Source organism: Oncorhynchus kisutch, unplaced genomic scaffold (genome assembly GCF_002021735.2).
Source record: "Oncorhynchus kisutch isolate 150728-3 unplaced genomic scaffold, Okis_V2 scaffold3711, whole genome shotgun sequence".
NCBI lineage: Eukaryota > Metazoa > Chordata > Actinopteri > Salmoniformes > Salmonidae > Oncorhynchus > Oncorhynchus kisutch.
In genome coordinates, this window is record NW_022265656.1 from 164,485 (window position 1) to 191,904 (window position 27,420).

At 42.6% G+C, this 27,420-nt stretch overlaps 1 protein-coding gene across 1 annotated transcript in view; it reads right to left on the reverse strand.

Annotated features, from left to right (window-relative positions):
- Window positions 1–482: 482 nt before the first annotated feature.
- Window positions 483–27,420, reverse strand: part of LOC109887225 (E3 ubiquitin-protein ligase MYLIP-A) — a 31,878-nt gene continuing 4,940 nt past the window's right edge. Inside the window, exons 3-7 of the mRNA XM_031820866.1 lie at window positions 13,859–14,044; window positions 13,101–13,298; window positions 11,163–11,327; window positions 8,396–8,792; window positions 483–4,397 (exon numbers count right to left, since the gene is read on the reverse strand). Of these exons, the coding sequence (XP_031676726.1) occupies window positions 4,215–4,397; window positions 8,396–8,792; window positions 11,163–11,327; window positions 13,101–13,298; window positions 13,859–14,044 (1,129 nt within the window). The 3' untranslated portion in view covers window positions 483–4,214. The remainder of the gene's footprint in view (window positions 4,398–8,395; window positions 8,793–11,162; window positions 11,328–13,100; window positions 13,299–13,858; window positions 14,045–27,420) is intronic.

A 27,420-nucleotide genomic window follows, 5' to 3' on the forward strand; every position in this document is an offset into this window, starting at 1 on the left:
TCTTGGTTGGCACATTGCCATGGCTGCTGGGTTGGGGACAAAAGTAACGCAGTGTTAAATGAGCCAAGCAGCCAGAGCCAGGCAGTTAACCCACTGTTCCCCCAGTTAACCCACTGTTCCCGCTGAAGACGTGGATGTTGATTAAGGCAGCCCCCCCCCCCCCCCGCACCTCTCTGATTCAGAGGGGTTGGGTTAAAACGCAGAAGACACATTTCAGTTGTACAACTGACTAGGTATCCCCCCCCCCTTTCCCTAATGATAAAAACATGACTGGCCTACTTCAAGGGGTCTCTGAGCAAAATACACTTTTACAATTTCCCCCAGTCTCCCCTAATCATCGATGGAGGTTGTCACTCAGATATCTGTCTTTAGGTTATCAGTAACAGCATTGCTCAGTGCAAACACAACTCCTTTAGGATCTCTATGACATCTTGAGACTAGTTCACAACTGATAGAAAATACTCACAAATGAAACATTAAGTTACAAAATAAATATTTTATTAATACTTGAAAATAAATATGAAATCTTGGTTAAAAATGTCAACTCATTAAAACAGAACTTTAAATACAGAACAGAACCTTAACTACAGAAATCATTGATCAACAAATTGAAATCCATTCTTCAGGTACATAGTGTAAATAGCTATTTAAAAAGAAATGAAGAGCTTTGGTAGAGAATTCTTCTCAATTTCATTTAACCCTTATTTTACCAGTTAAGTTGACTGAGAACATTTTCTCATTTACAGCAACGACCTGGGGAATAGTTACAGGGGAGAGGATGTATGAGCCAATTGGCAGCTCATACATGATTAAGTGTCCATGATGGTATGAAGGCCAGATTGGGAATTTAGTCAGGACATCAGGGTTAACACCCCTACTCTTGTAATTAAGTGCCATGGGATCTTTAGTGACCACAGAGAGTCAGGACACCCGTTTAACGTCTCATCCGAAAGACGACACGCTACACAGGGCAATGTCCCCAAACACTGTCCTGGGTCATTGGGATGTTTTTTTTTTAGAGCAGAGGAAAGGGTGCCTCCTACTGGCCCTCCAACACCACTTCCAGCAGCATCCAGAGACAAACCATGTTTAGATCTGAGCAAGCCAGCAGTGGGATGCAGGGTGGTATGAGAAGCAATACTGTGACCTCTGTAGACTGGTAACAGGCCTGGTATGGTACATTGTTTGAACTCGCTGCAGGCCAGAAGATAGATTGAGTAACTCATCTGTGTAAGACAGTGGGAACATCCATCCCAACAGACACCCTATATAGTGCACTACTTCATTACAGCCCTATGGGCCCTGATAAAAAAAAAATCGAATAAAGACTATTTACCTGGTCTGGTACACTCTTCTAGTCTAATGTAATGACGATTTCAACACTATGGTCAGAGACATCACATTTATATACCAGAGATAAAGATAAACATACAATGGAGTGTAAAGTATACATATAATGAACAACAAGCTTATTTCTCTCAAATTGTGCACAAATCTGTTTACATCCCCGGTAGTGAGCATTTCCCCTGTGCCAAGATAATCAAGAAGCTGGCATATCAAGAAGCTGATTAAAACAGCACAATCATTACACAGGTGCACCTTGTGCTGGGGGAAAATAAAAGATTGTTCTAAAATGTGCAGTTGTCACACAACATCAATACCATAGATGTCTCAAGTTGAGGGAGCGTGCAGTTGGCATGCTGACTGCAGGAATGTCCACCAGAGCTGTTGCCAGAGAAATTAATGTTCAGAATGCTACTGTATGCAGTCATATAGCACCGCATACAGTAGCACACTACTACTACTACAACACCAATACTGCAGTACTACTACACTACTGGTATACTACCCCTGGTATATTCCTACTGCAGCACTACCCCTGGTATACTACTACAGCACTACCCCTGGTATACAACTACTACATCACTACTACTGGTATACTACTACAGCACTACCCCTGGTATACAACTACTGGTATACTACTACATCACTACTACTGGTATACAACTACTGGTATACTACTACTGGTATACTACTACAGCATCACCCCTGGTATACAACTACTACAGCACTACTACTGGTATACTACTACAGCACTACCCCTGGTATACTACTACTACTACAGCACTACTACTGGTATACAACTACTACATCACTACCCCTGGTATACTACTACAGCACTACTACTGGTATACAACTACTACATCACTACTACTGGTATACTACTACAGCACTACCCCTGGTATACAACTACTGGTATACTACTACATCACTACTACTGGTATACAACTACTGGTATACTACTACTGGTATACTACTACAGCATCACCCCTGGTATACAACTACTACAGCACTACTACTGGTATACTACTACAGCACTACCCCTGGTATACTACTACTACAGCACTACTACTGGTATACAACTACTACATCACTACTACTGGTATACTACTACATCACTACTACTGGTATACAACTACTGGTATACTACTACAGCATCACCCCTGGTATACAACTACTACAGCACTACTACTGGTATACAACTACTACAGCACTACTACTGGTATACTACTACAGCACTACCCCTGGTATACTACTACTACAGCACTACTACTGGTATACAACTACTACAGCACTACTACTGGTATACAACTACTACAGCATCACCCCTGGTATACAACTACTACAGCACTACTACTGGTATACTACTACAGCACTACCCCTGGTATACTACTACTGGTATACTACTACAGCACTACCCCTGGTATACAACTACTACAGCACTACTCCTGGTATACAACTACTACAGCACTACCCCTGGTATACAACTACTACAGCACTACCCCTGGTATACAACTACTACAGCACTACCCCTGGTATACTACTACTGGTATACTACTACAGCACTACCCCTGGTATACAACTACTACAGCACTACTACTGGTATACAACTACTACAGCACTACTACTGGTATACAACTACTACAGCACTACCCCTGGTATACTACTACTGGTATACTACTACAGCACTACCCCTGGTATACAACTACTACAGCACTACTACTGGTATACAACTACTACAGCACTACTACTGGTATACAACTACTACAGCACTACCCCTGGTATACTACTACTGGTATACTACTACAGCACTACCCCTGGTATACAACTACTACAGCACTACCCCTGGTATACTACTACTGGTATACTACTACAGCACTACCCCTGGTATACAACTACTACAGCACTACTACTGGTATACAACTACTACAGCACTACCCCTGGTATACAACTACTACAGCACTACCCCTGGTATACAACTACTGCAGCACTACTACTGGTATACTACTACAGCATCACCCCTGGTATACAACTACTACAGCACTACCCCTGGTATACAACTACTACAGCACTACTACAGCACTACTACTGGTATACAACTACTACAGCACTACTACTGGTATACAACTACTACCGGTATACAACTACTACAGCACTACTACTGGTATACAACTACTGCAGCACTACCCCTGGTATACAACTACTACAGCACTACTACAGCACTACTACTGGTATACAACTACTACTGGTATACAACTACTGCAGCACTACCCCTGGTATACAACTACTACAGCACTACTACTGGTATACAACTACCCCTGGTATACAACTACTACAGCACTACGACTGGTATACAACTACTGCAGCACTACCCCTGGTATACAACTACTACTGGTATACAACTACTACAGCACTACTACTGGTATACTACTACAGCACTACCCCTGGTATACAACTACTACAGCACTACTACTGGTATACTACTACAGCACTACCCCTGGTATTTATGGTTTGCACGTTGCTTCACAATATTGTTTTGAAGGTTTGTTTTAGGACTGATGCCCAACTGAACATTCTACTCAATGCATCCTCATTGGGGGCTGATGAATATTCAGTCTAAAGTTTATTACTGTGGCTTGAAAACACAATGACATTTCTAAAGGCGGCAAATAGCTAGTAGGAAAACCTTTTTTCATCATTTTGATGTCGCCGGATTAACTTTAGATGCAGTATAACGTTAGCCAGCTAGCTAAGATTGAGGGGAGACCTCCAGATTTTAGCTAGCTAACGTTAGCCAGCTAGCTAAGATTGAGGGGAGACCTCCAGATTTTTAGCTAGCTAACGTTAGCAATGATAGCTATTTGGAAGTAAATCTACGTGTGACAGATCTGGTCTGTGCTGGTGTAGAACTCTCTGGAGGAACAGAGGTGAGTGGCCAGGTCTCTGGGAATATTGAAGGGGGCAGCACTGCTCACTGCCAGGGACAGCAGGTTGGCACAGGTGGGCAGGTAGATGTGTTGGACATGGTCCACCTCTGACCGACACACCGGACACACCTGAAGGGGTGAGATCAAAAGATTTGATTAGAATATAATATTATATTATATTATATATATATATATATATATATATATATATATATATATGTGACTTGTGCGGAATCAAACAGACTTATTGTTAAGATACAGTCCTATAGATCTGGATTAATTAATCTATATAATCTTGGATTAACGGTGTCCACAGAGTAGCTGACAGTACTGCACTACAGGCATTTAACCTACGACCTACAGGCTACAGAAGGTTCAGGACAGCCAATAAACCACGGGATGAAGGGTAACTATAGTTTCTGCAAACATTCCTCCCGGCTACCATACTCCTCCTCACCAAACAGTTCACTTAATTTGCTTAAAAAGGGAAAAAAACAGTACCAGCTCTTTACATTCACTGCCAACCACCATGACCTCTCTAAAAGTTTAACTTGGAGCTTCAAAGTTCATTCAGCACAGTGGAAGATACTAGAACATGGCGTTATGGTGTAACAGGGACTAGTGTTTAGTGCTGCCACCCCTGGAACACATAAAACCCATGGAGGCTGCGGTTCAAACTCCGACTGAGTCACATTCCATTCTGTCCTTCTCCTCCATTTCAATCACTTCTTCACTGTATCTATCAATACAGACTACAAAATACATCAATAATTATATACTGTACACGCACAACCGGTCAAAAGTTTTAGAACACCTACTCATACAAGGGTTTTTCTTGATTTTTTAAACTATTTTCTACATTGTAGAATAATAGTGACTCCCTCAAAACTATGAAATAACACATATGGAATCATGTAGTAACCAAAAAAAGTGTTAAATAAATCAAAATATATTTTATTTTTGAGATTCTTCAAATATAAAAAATTCTTCAAATACACCCTTTGCCTTGATGACAGCTTTGCACACTTTTGTTATTCTCTCAACCAGCTTCATGAGGTAGTCACCTGGAATGCATTTCAATTAACAGGTGTGCCTTCTTAAAAGTTAATTTGTGGAATTTCTTTCCTTCATAATGCGTTTGAGCATTATTATACAGAAGATGGCCCTATTTGGTAAAAGACCAAGTCCAGATTATGGCAAGAACAGCTCAAATAAGCAAAAAGAAACGACAGTCCACCATTACTTTAACCCTTGTGTAGTCTTAACATTCTGTATACTCCCCTTGTCCTAAAAGGTTAAAAAATGACCCGCCTTCACTAAACCCCTAAAATAAAGCAGCCTAATTGAATGTTAAACACTAAATCTATTTTGCTTGAAGAAACAACCTGTCATTCATCACAAACTTTGTGAATATCTGGTTTTTTTGATATATACTTATGGACTGTACAATGAGGAATTCAACTACAAAATACTAGTCTTCTCCCATTGTTTTAACCCTCGCCCCCCACCCACAAGGTGTATAAACAACAACAATAAATAACAATAAAATAAGATCGATACAAAACAAAAACGTGAAGAACAGAAATCAATCAACTCTAATTAGCATCTGTAGGACAGTATGCAAGTGTGTGTGCGTGGACTTTACAGGTGTATTTCTCACATGTGCAGCACATAGTATTTGTTAACTTGCCACAAGCACTGCAAAGGCTGCTGTGCGGGGGGAGGCACTCCCTTCTTTGAATGTGTGGGGTTACAAGAGCATTTTCCTCTCACACGTCTTGCAGGTCTTGACTCACGGTTCTCAAATCGTAGCATTCTTGAGAAAGTGTGAAAAACTTTCAGTGGCATTGTGGCACAAAAAATAATAATATATATATATTTTTTTTAAAGGCGTTTTTAAAAAATGATTAATTTTTTTAAATCGCCCTTCCACTCTCTGCATCCCAGAGACTACATGTAGCCTCACCTCGGGACCTATACACACCCGCTAAGACTAGCAGCCCTATGTAGACACGCAGGTCAATCTGATCCATCCTTTTCCAGTTGTCTCCATATTTACGGAAATCCTCCAAATTTGTCTTCTCCAAGAGAATTTTTTCGACGGCTGGTGTGATGAACATGTAGAATGTTGAGATGATGTCCTGGATATGCATGTCTTGTGGGCCCTGGGGTCGTCCTTCTGACATGTTGTGCTGCCATCCTGCCCTGGTTGTCATATGGTGACAAGGACCATGTTATGTTGCTGTTCTTTGACAAAAATGTCTCTTTCAGCTTGGGGGTTCTCTTCTTCATCTGAAGATGATACATCGTGGCTCTGGGTTGTATTCTTCCCCATCTTCTTCTTCAGATACCTAATCTTCTTCTAAATCTTTGTTATCTTGTTCCTCCTGGACATCTGACAAAATCTGATCTACGACCTGTGCACTCATGGCTTCAGCAAAGAGAGAACTGGGGAGGACGGTCATCTGCAGAACCGTTAGTCTCTGACTGCATTCCCCATTAGTAAACAAGGCTTTCAATACATTTTAATTTAGTCTGAAATTGTTTTAATTTTGTCTGTGAACTTGAGTCATGTGTTGATGTGTGTGGTGGTGGAGGGGAGATGCTGCAGGTGCACAAGAAGGTTTTAGTTTTGTCTGAGTTCAATCAGTAGCACACAGAATCTACATTTCTCATTGTGTGTGTGTGTGTGTGTGTGTGTGTGTGTGTGTGTGTCTTCGTGGTTTTTGTGGTGTGTAAATGATTTTAACTGCCGGGTCAAAAATGCCCCCGAAGACAATCTTTGTATCCTGGTGATGTACAGCTTTCATGGAAATATAAACAAAGGCGATGTTTCACTTTTTATAATGTTGAGGTCACTCACTCTAGGAAAACATCAAATTTCAAGTTGAAAAAATATCATTTAGGGGGTTCTCTCTGCTGTTAAACAGAGTGGGGGGCCTTTTCTACCCTTAAGACAACACAAAGGTTAAGACATGAAGGTCAGTCAATACGGAACATTTAAAGAACTTAAGAACTTAAAGTTTCTTCAAGTGCAGTTGCAAAAACCATCAAGCGCTATGATGAAACTGGCTCTCATGAGGACCGCCACAGGAAAAGAAGACCCAGAGTTACCTCTGCTGTAGAGGATCAGTTCATTAGAGTTACCAGCCTCAGAAACTGCAGTCCAAATAAATGCTTCACAGAGTTCAAGTAACAGACACAACTCAACATCAACTGTTCAGAGGAGACTGTGTGAATCAGGCCTTCATGGTCAAATTGCTGCAAAGAAACCATTACTAAAGCACACCAATAAGAAGAATAGACTTGATTGGGCCGAGAAACACGAGCAATAGACATTAGACCGGGGGGAATCTGGCCTTAGGTCTGGAGTCCAAATTGGAGATTTTTGGTTCCAACCGCCGTGTCTTTGTGAGACACAGAGTAGGTGAATGGATGATCTCTGCATGTGTGGTTCCCACCGTGAAGCATGGAGGAGGTGGTGTTATGGTGTTTTGCTGGTGACACTGTCGGTGATGTATTTAGAATTCAAGGCACACTTAACCAGCATGGCTACCACAGCATTCTGTAGTGTTACGCCTTCCCATCTGGCTTGCGCTGAATGGGACTATCATTTGTTTTTCAACAGGACAACGACCCAACACACCTCCAGGCTGTGTAAGGGATATTTGACCAAGAAGGAGAGTGATGGAGCGCTGCATCAGTTGACCTGGCCTCCACAATCACACAACCTCAACCAAATTGAGATAGTTTGGATTGAGTCAGACCGCAGAGTGAAAGAAAAGCAGCCGACAAGTGCTCAGCATGTGTGGGAACTGCTTCAATACTGTTGGAAAAGCATTCCGGGTTAAACTGGTTGAGAGAATACCAAGAGTGTGCAAAGCTGTCATCAAGGCAAAGGGTGGCTATTTGAAGAATAAAATATTTTTATTTGTTTAATACTTTTTTTGGTTACTCCATGATTCCATACGTGTTATTTCATAGTTTTGATGGCTTCACTCTTATGTAGAAAATAGTAAAAATAAAGAAAAACCCTTGAATGAGTAGGTGTTCTAAAACTTTTGACTGGTAGTGAGTGAGTGAGTATGTATATATATACTTATTTTAAACCATGGCGTTATGGTTACCTCTAGCTGGACAGCACAGTTGTGGCAGCACACCATGTGTCCACAGGGGCAGAAGGCAGCGTCCATCTCCTCTTCACAGCACAGCATACACAGCAGAGCATCCTGGAGCTGCTGCAGCTTCTCCTCCAGAACCCGGCTCCTCTGGCACCCCTCACAGCCTCCTTCCCCCACCCCAGGGGACCGCGACGGGCTCTGCTCGCCGGACACACAGTCCCCTGCCATGCCGGCGTTGTAGAGCGCCCTGCGGCAGTGGTCGTAGACCTCCTTGGAGGTGCGTCGGATGTCGAAGACATACTTCTTGCCCAGGTCGATGCTCTCGTTGAGGAAGAGAGACGCCAGGTGACCCTTGAAGTCACGGCTGTACTGCATCATCACGTCGTTCGTCACCGTGTCACACCTGAAGGACAAGTAACATCACAGTTACTGACCAAAAACACTAAAATCAATATTATAAAATGTTATTACACTGTGAAACTGGAGTGACTCCACATGTACACTAAAACATGTACACTAAAACATGTACACTAAAACTAAACTTAGCAGCAACTCATGGAAATGATCAGAAAATGTACAACATATACTGTGCTGCATATTATACATTTCTTACTCTACATTGGCTCACAGCAGAGATGTTTTTACAAGAGGAAAATGTCACCCTGTGTGAGCATGTTGTTGGTGTGTGAGCCATGCTACATGCTACATGGTTGCTGACCTGTAGAAGGCATGTTGTTGGTATGTGAGCCATGCTACATGGTTGCTGACCTATAGAAGGCATGTTGTTGGTGTGTAAGCCATGCTACATGGTTTCTGACCTGTAAAAGGCATGTTGTTGGTATGTGAGCCATGCTACATGCTACATGGTTGCTGACCTATAGAAGGCATGTTGTTGGTGTGTAAGCCATGCTACATGCTACATGCTAGCTGACCTGTAGAAGGCATGTTGTTGGTATGTGAGCCATGCTACATGGTTGCTGACCTATAGAAGGCATGTTGTTGGTGTGTAAGCCATGCTACATGGTTTCTGACCTGTAAAAGGCATGTTGTTGGTATGTGAGCCATGCTACATGCTACATGGTTGCTGACCTATAGAAGGCATGTTGTTGGTGTGTAAGCCATGCTACATGGTTTCTGACCTGTAGAAGGCATGTTGTTGGTATGTGAGCCATGCTACATGGTTGCTGACCTGTAGAAGGCATGTTGTTGGTGTGTAAGCCATGCTACATGGTTGCTGACCTGTAGAAGGCATGTTGTTGGTATGTGAGCCATGCTACATGGTTGCTGACCTGTAGAAGGCATGTTGTTGGTGTGTAAGCCATGCTACATGGTTGCTGACCTGTAGAAGGCATGTTGTTGGTGTGTGAGCCATGCTACATGCTACATGGTTGCTGACCTGTAGAAGGCATGTTGTTGGTATGTGAGCCATGCTACATGCTACATAGTTTCTGACCTGTAGAAGGCATTTTGTTGGTGTGTAAGCCATGCTACATGGTTTCTGACCTGTAGAAGGCATGTTGTTGGTATGTGAGCCATGCTTCATGCTACATGGTTGCTGACCTGTAGAAGGCATGTTGTTGGTGTGTAAGCCATGCTACATGGTTTCTGACCTGTAGAAGGCATGTTGTTGGTATGTGAGCCATGCTACATGCTACATGGTTGCTGACCTGTAGAAGGCATGTTGTTGGTATGTGAGCCATGCTACATGGTTGCTGACCTGTAGAAGGCATGTTGTTGGTGTGTAAGCCATGCTACATGGTTGCTGACCTGTAGAAGGCATGTTGTTGGTGTGTAAGCCATGCTACATGGTTGCTGACCTGTAGAAGGCATGTTGTTGGTGTGTGAGCCATGCTACATGCTACATGGTTGCTGACCTGTAGAAGGCATGTTGTTGGTGTGTGAGCCATGCTACATGCTACATGGTTGCTGACCTGTAGAAGGCATGTTGTTGGTATGTGAGCCATGCTACATGCTACATGGTTTCTGACCTGTAGAAGGCATTTTGTTGGTATGTGAGCCATGCTACATGCTACATGGTTGCTGACCTGTAGAAGGCATGTTGTTGGTATGTGAGCCATGCTACATGCTACATGGTTGCTGACCTGTAGAAGGCATGTTGGTGGTATGTGAGCCATGCTACATGGTTGCTGACCTGTAGAAGGCATGTTGTTGGTGTGTAAGCCATGCTACATGGTTTCTGACCTGTAGAAGGCATGTTGTTGGTATGTGAGCCATGCTACATGGTTGCTGACCTGTAGAAGGCATGTTGTTGGTGTGTAAGCCATGCTACATGGTTGCTGACCTGTAGAAGGCATGTTGTTGGTGTGTGAGCCATGCTACATGCTACATGGTTGCTGACCTGTAGAAGGCATGTTGTTGGTATGTGAGCCATGCTACATGCTACATGGTTGCTGACCTGTAGAAGGCATGTTGTTGGTGTGTAAGCCATGCTACATGGTTTCTGACCTGTAGAAGGCATGTTGTTGGTATGTGAGCCATGCTACATGCTACATGGTTGCTGACCTGTAGAAGGCATGTTGTTGGTGTGTAAGCCATGCTACATGGTTTCTGACCTGTAGAAGGCATGTTGTTGGTATGTGAGCCATGCTACATGGTTGCTGACCTGTAGAAGGCATGTTGTTGGTGTGTAAGCCATGCTACATGGTTGCTGACCTGTAGAAGGCATGTTGTTGGTGTGTGAGCCATGCTACATGGTTGCTGACCTGTAGAAGGCATGTTGTTGGTATGTGAGCCATGCTACATGGTTGCTGACCTGTAGAAGGCGTGGGTCTCTGTGATGGCCCGGTACAGGCCGCTGGCAGCTCTGGTGCTTGTCATCTTAAACAGCAGGGCCACATCCTCACCACTGTCCTTAGTGATGGTCATGTACACATTCTTCCCTGACTGGGTGGCCATCTGGATGATGGGATAAATGATCCTAGAACAGAGGACAGAGAGTCATTGTAGGCTCTATATAACTTCATATCAAATGTCCAACATAATATATAATCACATAGTAACGGTGTCTAGACCTGTAGATAGAACTACATAATCACATAGTAACGGTGTCTAGACCTGTAGATAGAACTACATAATCACATAGTAACAGTGTCTAGACCTGTAGATAGAACTACATAATCACATAGTAACGGTGTCTAGACCTGTAGATAGAACTACATAATCACATCGTAACGGTGTCTAGACCTGTAGACAGAACTACATAATCACATATTAACGGTGTCTAGACCTGTAGATAGAACTACATAATCACATAGTAACAGTGTCTAGACCTGTAGATAGAACTACATAGTAACGGTGTCTAGACCTGTCGATAGAACTACATAATCACATAGTAACGGTGTCTACTCTAACAGGAGCATGCTGAGTTTGTATAACCGGTCAGTGTTATATTTTCAACTCTGCTACATCCGTATACAAACACTGCACAGTAGAAAAAGGCAGGCAGCCGACCTCAACATTAGTTTCTTTGTTGTTGTTGTTCAGTGCATCAACGAATAACATGTTTTGCAAACAGAACTGTCAGGTTAGTTTAATACCTGTTGGTGGGGGTGAAGTCAGGTTAGTTTAATACCTGTTGGTGGGGGTGAAGTCAGGTTAGTTTAATACCTGTTGGTGGGGGTGAAGTCAGGTTAGTTTAATACCTGTTGGTGGGGGTGAAGTCAGGTTAGTTTAGTGAATATACCTGTTGGTGGGGGTGAAGTCAGGTTAGTTTAGTGAATATACCTGTTGGTGGGGGTGAAGTGAGGTTAGTTTAATACCTGTTGGTGGGGGTGAAGTCAGGTTAGTTTAATACCTGTTGGTGGGGGTGAAGTCAGGTTAGTTTAGTGAATATACCTGTTGGTGGGGGTGAAGTCAGGTTAGTTTAGTGAATATACCTGTTGGTGGGGGTGAAGTCAGGTTAGTTTAGTGAATATACCTGTTGGTGGGGGTGAAGTCAGGTTAGTTTAGTGAATATACCTGTTGGTGGGGGTGAAGTCAGGTTAGTTTAGTGAATATACCTGTTGGTGGGGGTGAAGTCAGGTTAGTTTAGTGAATATACCTGTTGGTGGGGGTGAAGTCAGGTTAGTTTAGTGAATATATCTGTTGGTGGGGGTGAAGTCAGGTTAGTTTAGTGAATATACCTGTTGGTGGGGGTGAAGTCAGGTTAGTGAATATACCTCTTGGTGGGGGTGAAGTCAGGTTAGTTTAGTGAATATACCTGTTGGTGGGGGTGAAGTCAGGTTAGTTTAGTGAATATACCTCTTGGTGGGGGTGAAGTCAGGTTAGTTTAGTGAATATACCTGTTGGTGGGGGTGAAGTCAGGTTAGTTTAGTGAATATACCTCTTGGTGGGGGTGAAGTCAGGTTAGTTTAGTGAATATACCTCTTGGTGGGGGTGAAGTCAGGTTAGTTTAGTGAATATACCTGTTGGTGGGGGTGAAGTCAGGTTAGTTTAGTGAATATACCTGTTGGTGGGGGTGAAGTCAGGTTAGTTTAGTGAATATACCTGTTGGTGGGGGTGAAGTCAGGTTAGTTTAGTGAATATACCTGTTGGTGGGGGTGAAGTCAGGTTAGTTTAGTGAATATACCTGTTGGTGGGGCTGAAGTCAGGTTAGTTTAGTGAATATACCTGTTGGTGGGGGTGAAGTCAGGTTAGTTTAGTGAATATACCTCTTGGTTGGGGTGAAGTCAGGTTAGTTTAGTGAATATACCTGTTGGTGGGGGTGAAGTCCTCCTGACAGATAGATACCCCTTCAGGGCCGACCCCTACCGCCAGCCTCTGTCCCTCTGAGTCCCTGGCCCAGTGCCACTCCACCCCGTAGTTCTCCAGGGAGGACACCAGCTGTAGGGCCTGGTACTCTGCTGACGCCTGGCTCAGACCCTCTAGCTCACGGTGCTTCTCCTGGATGCTGCAGACGGACACGGCAGGACGGGACAGAAGGGTTACGTTTTCTGCTGTTGTAATACTGTTCACTCACCAGGGGGGCCCACCCATACAATTAAACATGTTTTCTACCTTCTATTTCAAATGCTGCCTCCAAATAATCCCTGCTGGGTTTCTTTTCTTTTGTCCCTTAAATGGATTATTTATATATAAAAAAAAAAGATCTACGAAATAAAATGTACTTAAACTAAACTAAACACATGAGGAATGAGAACTGTACTTTAGTGCCCGGTAGTGAATGTATATAGCTGCAGGGCTAGCTGAGTCAGCAGCCTAGTGTTTTAGGGACAGATGTTGTGAATCCCATTTATATGCTAATTTGGGAGTATTTAGGCTCCTCCCACATCAAGGCCATAACAGAAGACCAAACCATGGTTTAGTCAGCTCTTCAGAGGGCCTTCACACATCAAAAATGTTATAATTTTTATCATGTTGTATCTGTAGCAGTTCTACAAGTCAGCACAGAGAAGTACTTAGTAAGACATGGAATGCAGGTGGAGTCAAGTTAATCATTGCTGTGCTGACCTGTTGATGGTTGCCAGGTCAGGCTCCTGTCTGAAGATCTGGCTGGAGCAGTACTTGGCTGTGTTCTGGTTGTAGTCTCCATACTCAGCCTGGGCTAGGAGGGCACACAGCTCCTTGGCCTGCTCAGCCTCCATCTGCAGGCTGCCACTGTCCAGCTCCTCCTTTATGTGCAGGAAGAACATATGTCTGGAGGAGAGAGGGATGTGTAAAGGGTTATATGATGGACATGAGGAAGAACGAGAATACAACTTCACAAAACTGCCTCGTCATTGCACTGAAAAGAGGAAGGAAGATAATCCTCTTTGTAGGCCCTAAATCTAGGTTGAAGATACCCAGGTTAGAACAACGCAATAACTAGTATCACTGGTCCCTTGGTCTAGAATTCTTCCTCATTTATGCAAAGAATTATGGGATATTAGAATCCTCTTGTTGTTATCTTCAACACAGTCCTAAAAGAGAAAGAACAAGAATACAGCTTAACTGGTGATGGTAAACTAGCCCTCTGTGCCTCCTCAAAACAGGAAGTTGCACTGAATATAGGAATGAAGATAGCCTTCTTTATAAAATGACAGTTCTCTCATGCCTGCTACGAGCGCTTGACCTTTCTGTCCACAGGGTCAGCTATCCATCGTATTGCTCCAGTGAGGAATGTGGGCGGCAGAATTGCTGGTACAGGCAGGTCACGACCCCAGACTGTCCCATGTGATAAACAGGAAGCCTGTTTAAACTTAACAAACTCAGTCTGTGCTTCACTCCAATGTATACTACTATGGTGTAACGGCACAGTGTCGGAGGTGTAATGGCACAGTGTCGGAGGTGTAATGGCACAGTGTCGGAGGTGTAACTGCACAGTATCGGGGGCGCACTGGTTTCTGGTATAACATCATATATGCACTCGTCTCTGGTATAACATCATATATGCACTGGTTTCTGGTATAACATCACATATGCACTGGTCTCTGGTATAACATCACATATCCACTGGTCTCTGGTATAACATCACATATCCACTGGTCTCTGGTATAACATCACATATGCACTGGTCTCTGGTATAACATCACATATCCACTGGTCTCTGGTATAACATCACATATGCACTGGTCTCTGGTATAACATCACATATGCACTGGTCTCTGGTATAACATCACATATCCACTGGTTTCTGGTATAACATCACATATCCACTGGTCTCTGGTATAACATCACATATCCACTGGTTTCTGGTATAACATCACATATGCACTGGTTTCTGGTATAACATCACATATCCACTGGTCTCTGGTATAACATCACATATCCACTGGTCTCTGGTATAACATCACATATCCACTGGTCTCTGGTATAACATCACATATGCACTAGTCTCTGGTATAACATCACATATGCACTGGTCTCTGGTATAACATCACATATGCACTGGTCTCTGGTATAACATCACATATGCACTGGTCTCTGGTATAACATCACATATCCACTGGTTTCTGGTATAACATCACATATCCACTGGTCTCTGGTATAACATCACATATGCACTGGTCTCTGGTATAACATCACATATCCACTGGTTTCTGGTATAACATCACATATCCACTGGTCTCTGGTATAACATCACATATGCACTGGTTTCTGGTATAACATCACATATGCACTGGTTTCTGGTATAACATCACATATCCACTGGTCTCTGGTATAACATCACATATCCACTGGTCTCTGGTATAACATCACATATCCACTGGTCTCTGGTATAACATCACATATGCACTGGTCTCTGGTATAACATCACATATGCACTAGTCTCTGGTATAACATCACATATGCACTGGTCTCTGGTATAACATCACATATGCACTGGTCTCTGGTATAACATCACATATGCACTGGTCTCTGGTATAACCTCACATATCCACTGGTTTCTGGTATAACATCACATATCCACTGGTCTCTGGTATAACATCACATATGCACTGGTCTCTGGTATAACATCACATATCCACTGGTTTCTGGTATAACATCACATATCCACTGGTCTCTGGTATAACATCACATATCCACTGGTCTCTGGTATAACATCACATATGCACTGGTCTCTGGTATAACATCACATATGCACTGGTCTCTGGTATAACATCACATATCCACTGTTCTCTGGTACAACATCACATATCCACTGGTTTCTGGTATAACATCACATATCCACTGGTCTCTGGTATAACATCACATATGCACTGGTCTCTGGTATAACATCACATATCCACTGGTCTCTGGTATAACATCACATATCCACTGGTTTCTGGTATAACATCACATATCCACTGGTCTCTGGTATAACATCACATATCCACTGGTCTCTGGTATAACATCACATATCCACTGGTTTCTGGTATCACATATCCACTGGTCTCTGGAATAACATCACATATGCACTGGTTTCTGGTATAACATCATATATGCACTGGTTTCTGGTATAACATCACATATCCACTGGTCTCTGGTATAACATCACATATCCACTGGTCTCTGGTATAACATCACATATCCACTGGTCTCTGGTATAACATCACATATCCACTGGTCTCTGGTATAACATCACATATCCACTGGTCTCTGGTATAACATCACATATCCACTGGTCTTTGGTATAACATCACATATCCACTGGTCTCTCGTTACAGCCATAACATTAACATTCAGTAGCTGATTTGGTTCTGGGTGCTGAGATTAGGCTAGATATCCACATATCTGCTGCATTGAATTTACAGCAGGTACATGAATCTACAGTACGTAGCCTACAGTGGGTACATTAATCTACAGTACGTAGCCTACAGTGGGTATATGAATCTACAGTACGTAGCCTACAGTGGGTACATGAATCTACAGTACGTAGCCTACAGTGGGTACATGAATCTACAGTACGTAGCCAATAGTGGGTACATGAATCTACAGTACGTAGCCTACAGTGGGTACATGAATCTACAGTACGTAGCCTACAGTGGGTACATGAATCTACAGTACGTAGCCTACAGTAGGTACATTAATCTACAGTACATAGCCTACAGTAGGCACATGAATCTACAGTACGTAGCCTACAGTGGGTACATGGATCTACAGCCTACAGTAGGTATATTCATGTATGTTTCATGGCTCTAGTTCTAAAGATGTAGCCTATCAAGTCCTAACAGGCTCCCGTTAGACAATGTAGGCAGAGGACTGATAGTCACAGACAAGACACCGTAGGTAGAGGACTGACAGTCACAGACAAGACACCGTAGGTAGAGGACTGACAGTCACAGACAAGACACCTATAGGTAGAGGACTGACAGTCACAGACAAGACACCTATAGGTAGAGGACTGACAGTGACAGACAAGACACCTATAGGTAGAGGACTGACAGTGACAGACAAGACACCTATAGGTAGAGGACTGACAGTGACAGACAAGACACCTATAGGTAGAGGACTGACAGTGACAGACAAGACACCTATAGGTAGAGGACTGACAGTGACAGACAAGACACCTATAGGTAGAGGACTGACAGTGACAGACAAGACACCTATAGGTAGAGGACTGACAGTGACAGACAAGACACCTATAGGTAGAGGACTGACAGTGACAGACAAGACACCTATAGGTAGAGGACTGACAGTGACAGACAAGACACCTATAGGTAGAGGACTGACAGTGACAGACAAGACACCTATAGGTAGAGGACTGACAGTGACAGACAAGACACCTATAGGTAGAGGACTGACAGTGACAGACAAGACACCTATAGGTAGAGGACTGACAGTCACAGACAAGACACTGTAGGTAGAGGACTGACAGTCACAGACAAGACACTAGGTAGAGGACTGACAGTCACAGACAAGACACTAGGTACAGGACTGACAGTCACAGACAAGACACTGTAGGTAGAGGACTGACAGTCACAGACAAGACACTGTAGGTAGAGGACTGACAGTCACAGACAAGACACTGTAGGTACAGGACTGACAGTCACAGACAAGACACTGTAGGTAGAGGACTGACAGTCACAGACAAGACACCTATAGGTAGAGGACTGACAGTCACAGACAAGACACTGTAGGTAGAGGACTGACAGTCAGAGACAAGACACTGTAGGTAGAGGAATGACAGTCACAGACAAGACACTGTAGGTACAGAACTGACAGTCACAGACAAGACAACACACTGTAGCAGCTGTTTTGACAAAATGGTTTTACTCATTATGAATTTTAAAATGGAAACCACCAACTCTCAACCACACATTCTCCCATGGTGCCGCTCAGCTGTAGGACAGATGAAGTGCTGAATGCTCTCCGGAACTGTTGCTATGTGAACTCTGCCCTGCAAGTTGATATCAGCAGAACATCCTATTTAAACAGCTTGTATGCAGTACAATGTGATAAAGCAGTGGGTGTTTAGCTAGTGGGGCTCTCAGCTGTAGCCAACAGGATGGATGCCTGCTTGGATTAACAATGGCTAGTACCGTGTGTTCTCACTCTCAGCCAGCCAGGAGGTAAGGGGGTGGCTGGATGTGGGGGACTGTGCATGCTAAGCCTGCAGGATGCATGGCTCTCATTGTCAGTGAGTGTGGAGCTGCATGTGGACTGCTGACAGACCGAGGGCCTCTCCGCTCTCTTGTTTGCCCAACTCTTTCAGGGCCAGCAGAGCACGTGCTTAGAGATTACTTACATAAGCCTCCTGTTGAATTGATTCAACAAATCAAACATTGTTGTTACGAGTCATGATTCCCAAGGTGTGTTCTTTTACTTTTGGAATAATCTGAAGGCTGAGTTATATAGTAGCACTATAAATTTACCACATTATTCATTAAATGTAAAAAATAATAATAATAATAATAAAAAATAAAAAATAAATAAAATAATAAATAAAATAATAATATAATAATAATAAATAATAATAACACTTATTGGGCGACAGCCGATACTTTGTTGTTATCTGTGATACATGGTTCATGTTCCATCGTTTGCAGTGTTTCCTCGTGTCAACCCTACTCACGCAAAGGCTGAGAACACACCAGTACGGTGTTAGCCCATCTAGCAGACAAGGTGAACATTTTTTAAAATGTATATAAAAATAGTAAAAATAAAACCCTAAAAAGAAAAACGAATTTGTATGGCTGACCCTTAACACATTTCACTGCATCCATCTGGTGAATGTGACAAAAGAAATAAACATGACACTTTCTGATCTTGCCACCTACATGCCTGCATATTAGCCTGCATATTAGCCTGCATATTAGCCTGCATATTAGCCTGCATATTAGCCTGCATATTAGCCTGCATATTAGCCTACATATTAAACTGCATATTAGCCTGAATATTAGCCTGCATATTAGCCTGCATATTAGCCTGCATATTGGGCTGCATATTAGCCTGCATATTGGCCTGCATATTGGCCTGCATATTAGCCTGCATATTAGCCTGCATATTAGCCTGCATATTAGCCTACATATTAAACTGCATATTAGCCTGCATATTAGCCTGCATATTAGCCTGCATATTAGCCTGCATATTAGCCTGCATATTGGGCTGCATATTAGCCTGCATATTAGCCTGCATATTGGCCTGCATATTGGCCTGCATATTAGCCTGCATATTAGCCTGCATATTAGCCTGCATATTAGCCTGCATATTAGCCTGCATATTGGGCTGCATATTGGCCTGCATATTGGGCTGCATATTAGCCTGCATATTAGCCTGCATATTAGCCTGCATATTAGCCTGCATATTAGCCTGCATATTAGCCTGCATATTAAACTGCATATTAGCCTGCATATTAGCCTGCATATTAGCCTGCATATTAGCCTGCATATTGGGCTGCATATTAGCCTGCATATTGGGCTGCATATTGGGCTGCATATTAGCCTGCATATTAGCCTGCATATTAGCCTGCATATTGGGCTGCATATTGGGCTGCATATTAGCCTGCATATTATCCTGCATATTGGGCTGCATATTAGCCTGCATATTAGCCTGCCCATTAAACTGCATATTAGCCTGCATATTGGGCTGCATATTAGCCTGCATATTAGCCTGCATATTAGCCTGCATATTGGACTGCATATTAGCCTGCATATTAGCCTGCATATTAGCCTGCATATTAGCCTGCATATTAGCCTGCATATTAGCCTGCATATTAGCCTGCATATTAGCCTGCATGCTCACATTAGGTGTGTTTTGCCCGTGTTAGGCTATGAGAATGAATAATGTAATCTACGTTGTCCTACTGTACATTAAGAAATGATATGGATTTCCACGTAGATTACAGGATTTAGGCTACACTATGACAGAGGATTAAGAGCATCTGTCCTTTTCCGTTAAATTGACTTTCTCAATCCTTTGTTTAGCCAGAGAAGTTGTCCTTACTGGTTAATGTTTCAGACATTCTTTCCCACACCTGTCAGTTATGCAATGTGTCTTTTCTGAAGTTCAGCATTTCAGATATGCCGTGTCAGCTGTGTTATTACTACAGGCCTCGTGTCAGCCGTGTTATTAGTACAGGCCTCGTGTCAGCCGTGTTATTAGTACAGGCCTCGTGTCAGCCGTGTTATTACTACAGGCATCGTGTCAGCCGTGTTATTACTACAGGCCTCGTGTCAGCCGTGTTATTAGTACAGGCCTCGTGTCAGCCGTGTTATTACTACAGGCCTCGTGTCAGCCGTGTTATTACTACAGGCCTCGTGTCAGCCGTGTTATTACTACAGGCCTCGTGTCAGCTGTGTTATTACTACAGGCCTCGTGTCAGCTGTGTTATTACTACAGGCCTCGTGTCAGCTGTGTTATTACTACAGGCCTCGTGTCAGCTATGTTATTACTACAGGCCTCGTGTCAGCTGTGTTATTACTACAGGCCTCGTGTCAGCTGTGTTATTAGTACAGGCCTTGTGTCAGCTGTGTTATTAGTACAGGCCTCGTGTCAGCTGTGTTATTACTACAGGCCTCGTGTCAGCCGTGTTATTACTACAGGCCTCGTGTCAGCTGTGTTATTAGTACACACACCTCATAGTGACATGATCCCGATCCCTTCAATGAGAATGGGTTGGTTGGTCACTGGAGGACAACATTCCATATTGAAAGTCTTTGTTATTGGTCACATACACATGGTTAGCAGATGTTATTGGTCACATACACATGTTTAGCAGATGTTCTTGGTCACATACACATGGTTAGCAGATGTTATTGGTCACATACACATGGCTAGCAGATGTTATTGCGAATTAAGCAAAATGCTTGTGCTTCTAGTTGACATTACTGCACTAACTAACAAGTAATCTAACAATTCCACAAGAACTACCTAAAACACACAAATCTAAGTAAAGGGATGGAATAAGATTCCTCCCGATATAATCAATATAGCTCCTGTAGTGAGGAGAGACCAGATAGATCAAATAAGAGTCACATACAGTATGTATGTATGTATGTATGTATGTATGTATGTATGTATGTATGTATGTATGTATGTATGTATGTATGTATGTATATATATAGTCCTCAGACTAGTTCAGGAGCCTGTATATATATATGTGTGTATGTATGTATGTATGTATGTATGTATGTATGTATGCATATATGTATGTATGTATGTATGCATATATGTATGTATGTATGTATGTATGTATGTATGTATGTATGTATGTATGTATATGTATGTATGTATGTATGTATGTATATGTATGTATGTATGCATATGTATGTATGTATGTATATGTATGCATATGTATGTATATATGTATGTATGTATGCATATGTATGTATGTATGCATATGTATGTATGTATGCATATGTATGTATGTATGTATGTATGTATGTATGTATGTATGTATGTATGTATGTATGTATGTATGTATGTATGTATGTATGTATGTATGCATATGTATGTATGTATGTATGTATGTATGTATGCATATGTATGTATGTATATGTATGTATGTATGTATGTATGTATGTATGTATGTATGTATGTATGCATGCATGTATGCATGTATGTATGTATATATATGTATGTATGTATGTATGTATGTATGTATGTATGTATGTATGTATGCATGTATGTATGTATATGTATGTATGCATATGTATGTATGTATGTATGTATGTATGTATGTATGTATGTATGTATGTATGTATGTATGTATGTATGTATGTATGTATGTATGTATGTATGTATGTATGCATACATGCATACATGCATACATGCATACATGCATACATGCACACACACACACACACATACATATATACAGGCTCCTGAACTAGTCTGAGGACTACAGTTGCAAAGGGTTGGAAACCTTCAGGTAAATTTCTGGAATTTGTCAATATGAAGTTAAGTCATTTCGCTTAAATTCATTAAAAAAAAGGTAGCTTATAACAGTGAATCTGTTTTTTGTGGGATACACAAAAGGCAATTCTAGGTCTTGTGGCATATTATGGTTAAACTATCCCCAATTCAATGGAATTGCAACCCTCTGCATGCACAGCGCATTCTGTACAGCTGATTCTCAAGATCTTGCACACAAATGAGATGCTATTGAGCCCACACTACTACACTGTCTGAGCCAAGGACTACATGCTTTCTGGTAAGTTTTGATTACAATACTGGGTGGGGTGAATATATTTTATATGACATACATGTTATTTTTGTTAACTAGTAAATAGTAACCTACAGCAAAGTGTGTTTAAATAATTTCTAACTTGTTAACAATTTCTGCTAGTTAGTTTTTGCTACCATGTGGGTTTTAGCTTGCTGGAGCCTGCTAACTGAGGAGTGTTAATTCACCCATTTCATGTTAAAACATTTATCTTACAAAGGAGTTGTTTAATCTAATGGTGTCACTATTTATCTGTACATGGAATTGTATTTGTTGTTTTTTAATACTCATTTTTTTCTCATCTTTACAGGAAAATGCCACGGGCACTATCTGATGTGTAGAGACATTTCACTGCAGCTAATGTAGAAGGAAAAGCTGTGTACATTTCCAAATACTGTGCCAAATCATATGTGAAGAATGCAACAATGATGCAGGATCATCTGACCAAGTGCACAGCGTTCCCTCAGCGCTCACAACAAGCAACTGACAAACATCCCTCTACTTCTATTGGAGCAGAACATTATGAATCAGACACCTTATCAACAGCTCATGATTCTCCTGGAATCAGACACAGCTCATGATTCTCCTGGAATCAGACACAGCTCATGATTCTCCTGGAATCAGACACAGCTCATGATTCTCCTGGAATCAGACACAGCTCATGATTCTCCTGGAATCAGACACAGCTCATGATTCTCCTGGAATCAGACACAGCTCATGATTCTCCTGGAATCAGACACAGCTCATGATTCTCCTGGAATCAGACACCTTATCAACAGCTCATGATTCTCCTGGAATCAGACACCTTATCAACAGCTCATGATTCTCCTGGAATCAGACACCTTATCAACAGCTCATGATTCTCCTGGAATCAGACACCTTATCAACAGCTCATGGTTCTCCTGGAATCAGACACCTTATCAACAGCTCATGGTTCTCCTGGAATAAGACACCTTATCAACAGCTCATGGTTCTCCTGGAATCAGACGTTGTTTAACTCAATGGAGGAACGTAGTCAGAGAAATGCTGATGAATGTCTTGCTCAAGCTGTGTATGCAAACTGGTTCACCTCTGATGCTCACTGGCAATGTGTGTTGGAAGAGATTTCTCAATGTTCTTCTCCCAGCATACACCCCTCCAACCAGACATGCTTTATCTACTCATTTGCTGGATGCAGAGTTCAACAGAGTTCAAGTGAAGGTCAAGAAAATCATAGAGAAAGCAGGCTATTGCAATCATCTCTGATGGGTGGTTGAATGTTTTCATTTATTTTATTTGACCTTTATTTAACTAGGCAAGTCAGTTAAGAACAAATTCGTATTTTCAATGACGGCCTAAGAACAGTGGGTTAACTGCCTGTTCAGGGGCAGAACAACAGATTTGTACCTTGTCAGCTTAGGGATTTGAACCTGCAACCTTCCGGTTACTAGTCCAACGCTCTAACCACTAGACTACCCTTCCGCCCCGTTTGTGGCCAAGAAATAATTAACTACATCATCTCCACCCCTCAACCAGTATTCTACAAGAGCACAGACACAAGGGACAGACACAGCAGTCTCTACATTGCAGATGAGCTGAAGGCCATCATCAATGACCTTGGACCACAGAAGGTATTTGCACTGGTGACAGACAATGCTGCAAACATCTTGGTTTAAAGTGTAGGAGTCCTACCCCCACATCACACCCACTGGCTGTTCTGCTCATGCATTGAATCTGCTCCTCAAGGGCATCATGTCACTGAAAACAATGGATACACTCTACAAGAGAGCCAGGGAAATGGTTAAGTATGTGAAGGGTCATTAAGTTATAGCAGCAATCCACCTCACCAAGCAAAGTGTAAGAATAAGACCACCAGATTGAAGCTGCCCAGCAACACCCGTTGGGGTGGTGTTGTCATCATGTTTGACAGTCTCCTGGAGGGGAAGGAGTCTCTCCAAGAAATGGCCATATCACAGTCTGCCGATATGGACAGTCCGATCAAGAGCATCCTCCTGGATGGTGTATTTTGGGAGAGAGTGGTAAGCAGCCTGAAACCTGTAGCAGTAGCCATTGCACTGATTGAGGGAGACAATGCCAGCCTGTCTGATGTTCAGACTCTGCTTGCAGATGTAAGAGAAGAAATCCATACTGCCCTGCCCACTTCTCTGTTGCTCCAAGCAGAGGAAACTGCAGTTCTGAAATACATCAAAAAGCGTGAAGACTTCTGCCTGAAGTCCAAACACGCTACAGTATTCATGTTGGATCCCAAGTCTGCTGGCAAGAGCATCCTGTCTGGTGCAGAGATCAACAAGGCCTATGGTGTCATCACTAACGTGTCTTGCCACCTTGGCCTGGATGAAAGCAAGGTTCTTGGTAGATGGAGATGCAATATGGCAATCGTGCCAACATTTCCACCAGGTGGCTGATGCGATGGGACTTTGTGGATCTGAGGCCCTTTCCCCTGTTGCCTCCATCATTCTCCAAATCCCACCAACATCAGCCGCCTCAGAGCGCAACTGGTCCTTGTTTGGGAACACACACACACACCAAAGCACGCAACGGGCTGACCAATACAAGGGTTGAAAAATTGGTGGGCATCCGGGCAAATTTGAGGCTTTTTGAGCCTGACAACTAGCCATCCTCAACAGGGTTGGAAAGTGACAGTGAAGCTGAGGCCTCAGAGTCTGATGTTCAAGAGGTGGACATTGAGGAGGTCCAGGGAGAAGACATGAAAGCCTGAGAGGAAGACAACCAAAGATTATTTTCTAAACTATCATTTTACAGATGCATGTTGAAAACGGTTTTGGGAGATGCGATGGATAATTTAATATCCCCTTTACTTTGTTGTTCAGTGAAATCATCCATGTGAAGAGTCAACTCATTTAATTCAAGTTAAATTCGTAACTAAATTATTTAGATGTTTTTTCTATTAGAAGGATTTAATCATTTGCAATTATGTGTAATTATTATTTTTATTTTTATTCTACCTTTATTTAACCAGGCAAGTCAGTTAAGAACATATTCTTATTTTCAATGACGGCCTGGGAACAATGGGTTAACTGCCTGTTCAGGGGCAGAATGACAGATTTGTACCTTGTCAGCTCGGGGGTTTGAACTCGCAACCTTCCGGTTACAAGTCCAACGCTCTAACCACTAGGCTACGCTGCCGCCCCAATAAGGTAAAAGGTTTATGTTTCTGTCTCCATATGATATGGTAAATATATCCAATGCAAAAAACCACATCTAAATATAAATGGTATTCATATTAATTAGTATATATTTCCGTGAATTCCCATATATTACCATTAATTCCCACGGAAAGTTTCCACCTCTGAATATTCCCCAAAATATGCAACCCTACTGAGGACTCATCCTGAATAACAGTCACATACAGTAGGTTCCTGAACTATCCTGAGGACTCATCCTGAATAACGGTCACATACAGTAGGTTCCTGAACTAGCCTGAGGACTCATCCTGAATAAAAGTCACATACAGTAGGTTCCTGAACTATCCTGAGGACTCATCCTGAATAAAAGTCACATACAGTAGGTTCCTGAACTATCCTGAGGACTCATCCTGAATAACGGTCACATACAGTAGGTTCCTGAACTAGCCTGAGGACTCATCCTGAATAACGGTCACATACAGTAGGTTCCTGAACTAGCCTGAGGACTCATCCTGAATAACGGTCACATACAGTAGGTTCCTGAACTAGCCTGAGGACTCATCCTGAATAACAGTCACATACAGTAGGTTCCTGAACTAGCCTGAGGACTCATCCTGAATAACGGTCACATACAGTAGGTTCCTGAACTAGCCTGAGGACTCATCCTGAATAACGGTCACATACAGTAGGTTCCTGAACTAGCCTGAGGACTCATTCTGAATAACGGTCACATACAGTAGGCTCCTGAACTAGCCTGAGGACTCATCCTGAATAACAGTCACATACAGTAGGTTCCTGAACTAGCCTGAGGACTCATCCTGAATAAAAGTCACATACAGTAGGTTCCTGATCTATCCTGAGGACTCATCCTGAATAACGGTCACATACAGTAGGTTCCTGAACTAGCCTGAGGACTCATCCTGAATAACGGTCACATACATAGGTTCCTGAACTAGCCTGAGGACTCATCCTGAATAACAGTCACATACAGTAGGTTCCTGAACTAGCCTGAGGACTCATCCTGAATAACAGTCACATACAGTAGGTTCCTGAACTAGCCTGAGGACTCATCCTGAATAACGGTCACATACAGTAGGCTCCTGAACTAGCCTGAGGACTCATCCTGAATAACGGACACATACAGTAGGTTCCTGAACTAGCCTGAGGACTCATCCTGAATAAAAGTCACATACAGTAGGTACCTGAACTATCCTGAGGACTCATCCTGAATAACGGTCACATACAGTAGGTTCCTGAACTAGCCTGAGGACTCATCCTGAATAACTGTCACATACAGTAGGTTCCTGAACTAGCCTGAGGACTCATCCTGAATAACGGTCACATACAGTAGGTTCCTGAACTAGCCTGAGGACTCATCCTGAATAACGGTCACATACAGTAGGTTCCTGAACTAGCCTGAGGACTCATCCTGAATAACGGTCACATACAGTAGGTTCCTGAACTAGCCTGAGGACTCATCCTGAATAACGGTCACATACAGTAGGCTCCTGAACTAGCCTGAGGACTCATCCTGAATAAAAGTCACATACAGTAGGTTCCTGAACTATCCTGAGGACTCATCCTGAATAACGGTCACATACAGTAGGTTCCTGAACTAGCCTGAGGACTCATCCTGAATAACGGTCACATACAGTAGGTTCCTGAACTAGCCTGAGGACTCATCCTGAATAACAGTCACATACAGTAGGTTCCTGAACTAGCCTGAGGACTCATTCTGAATAACGGTCACATACATCCTGAATGGAACTCTGCTGCTCTATCGATCGCTCTACACATTAGAA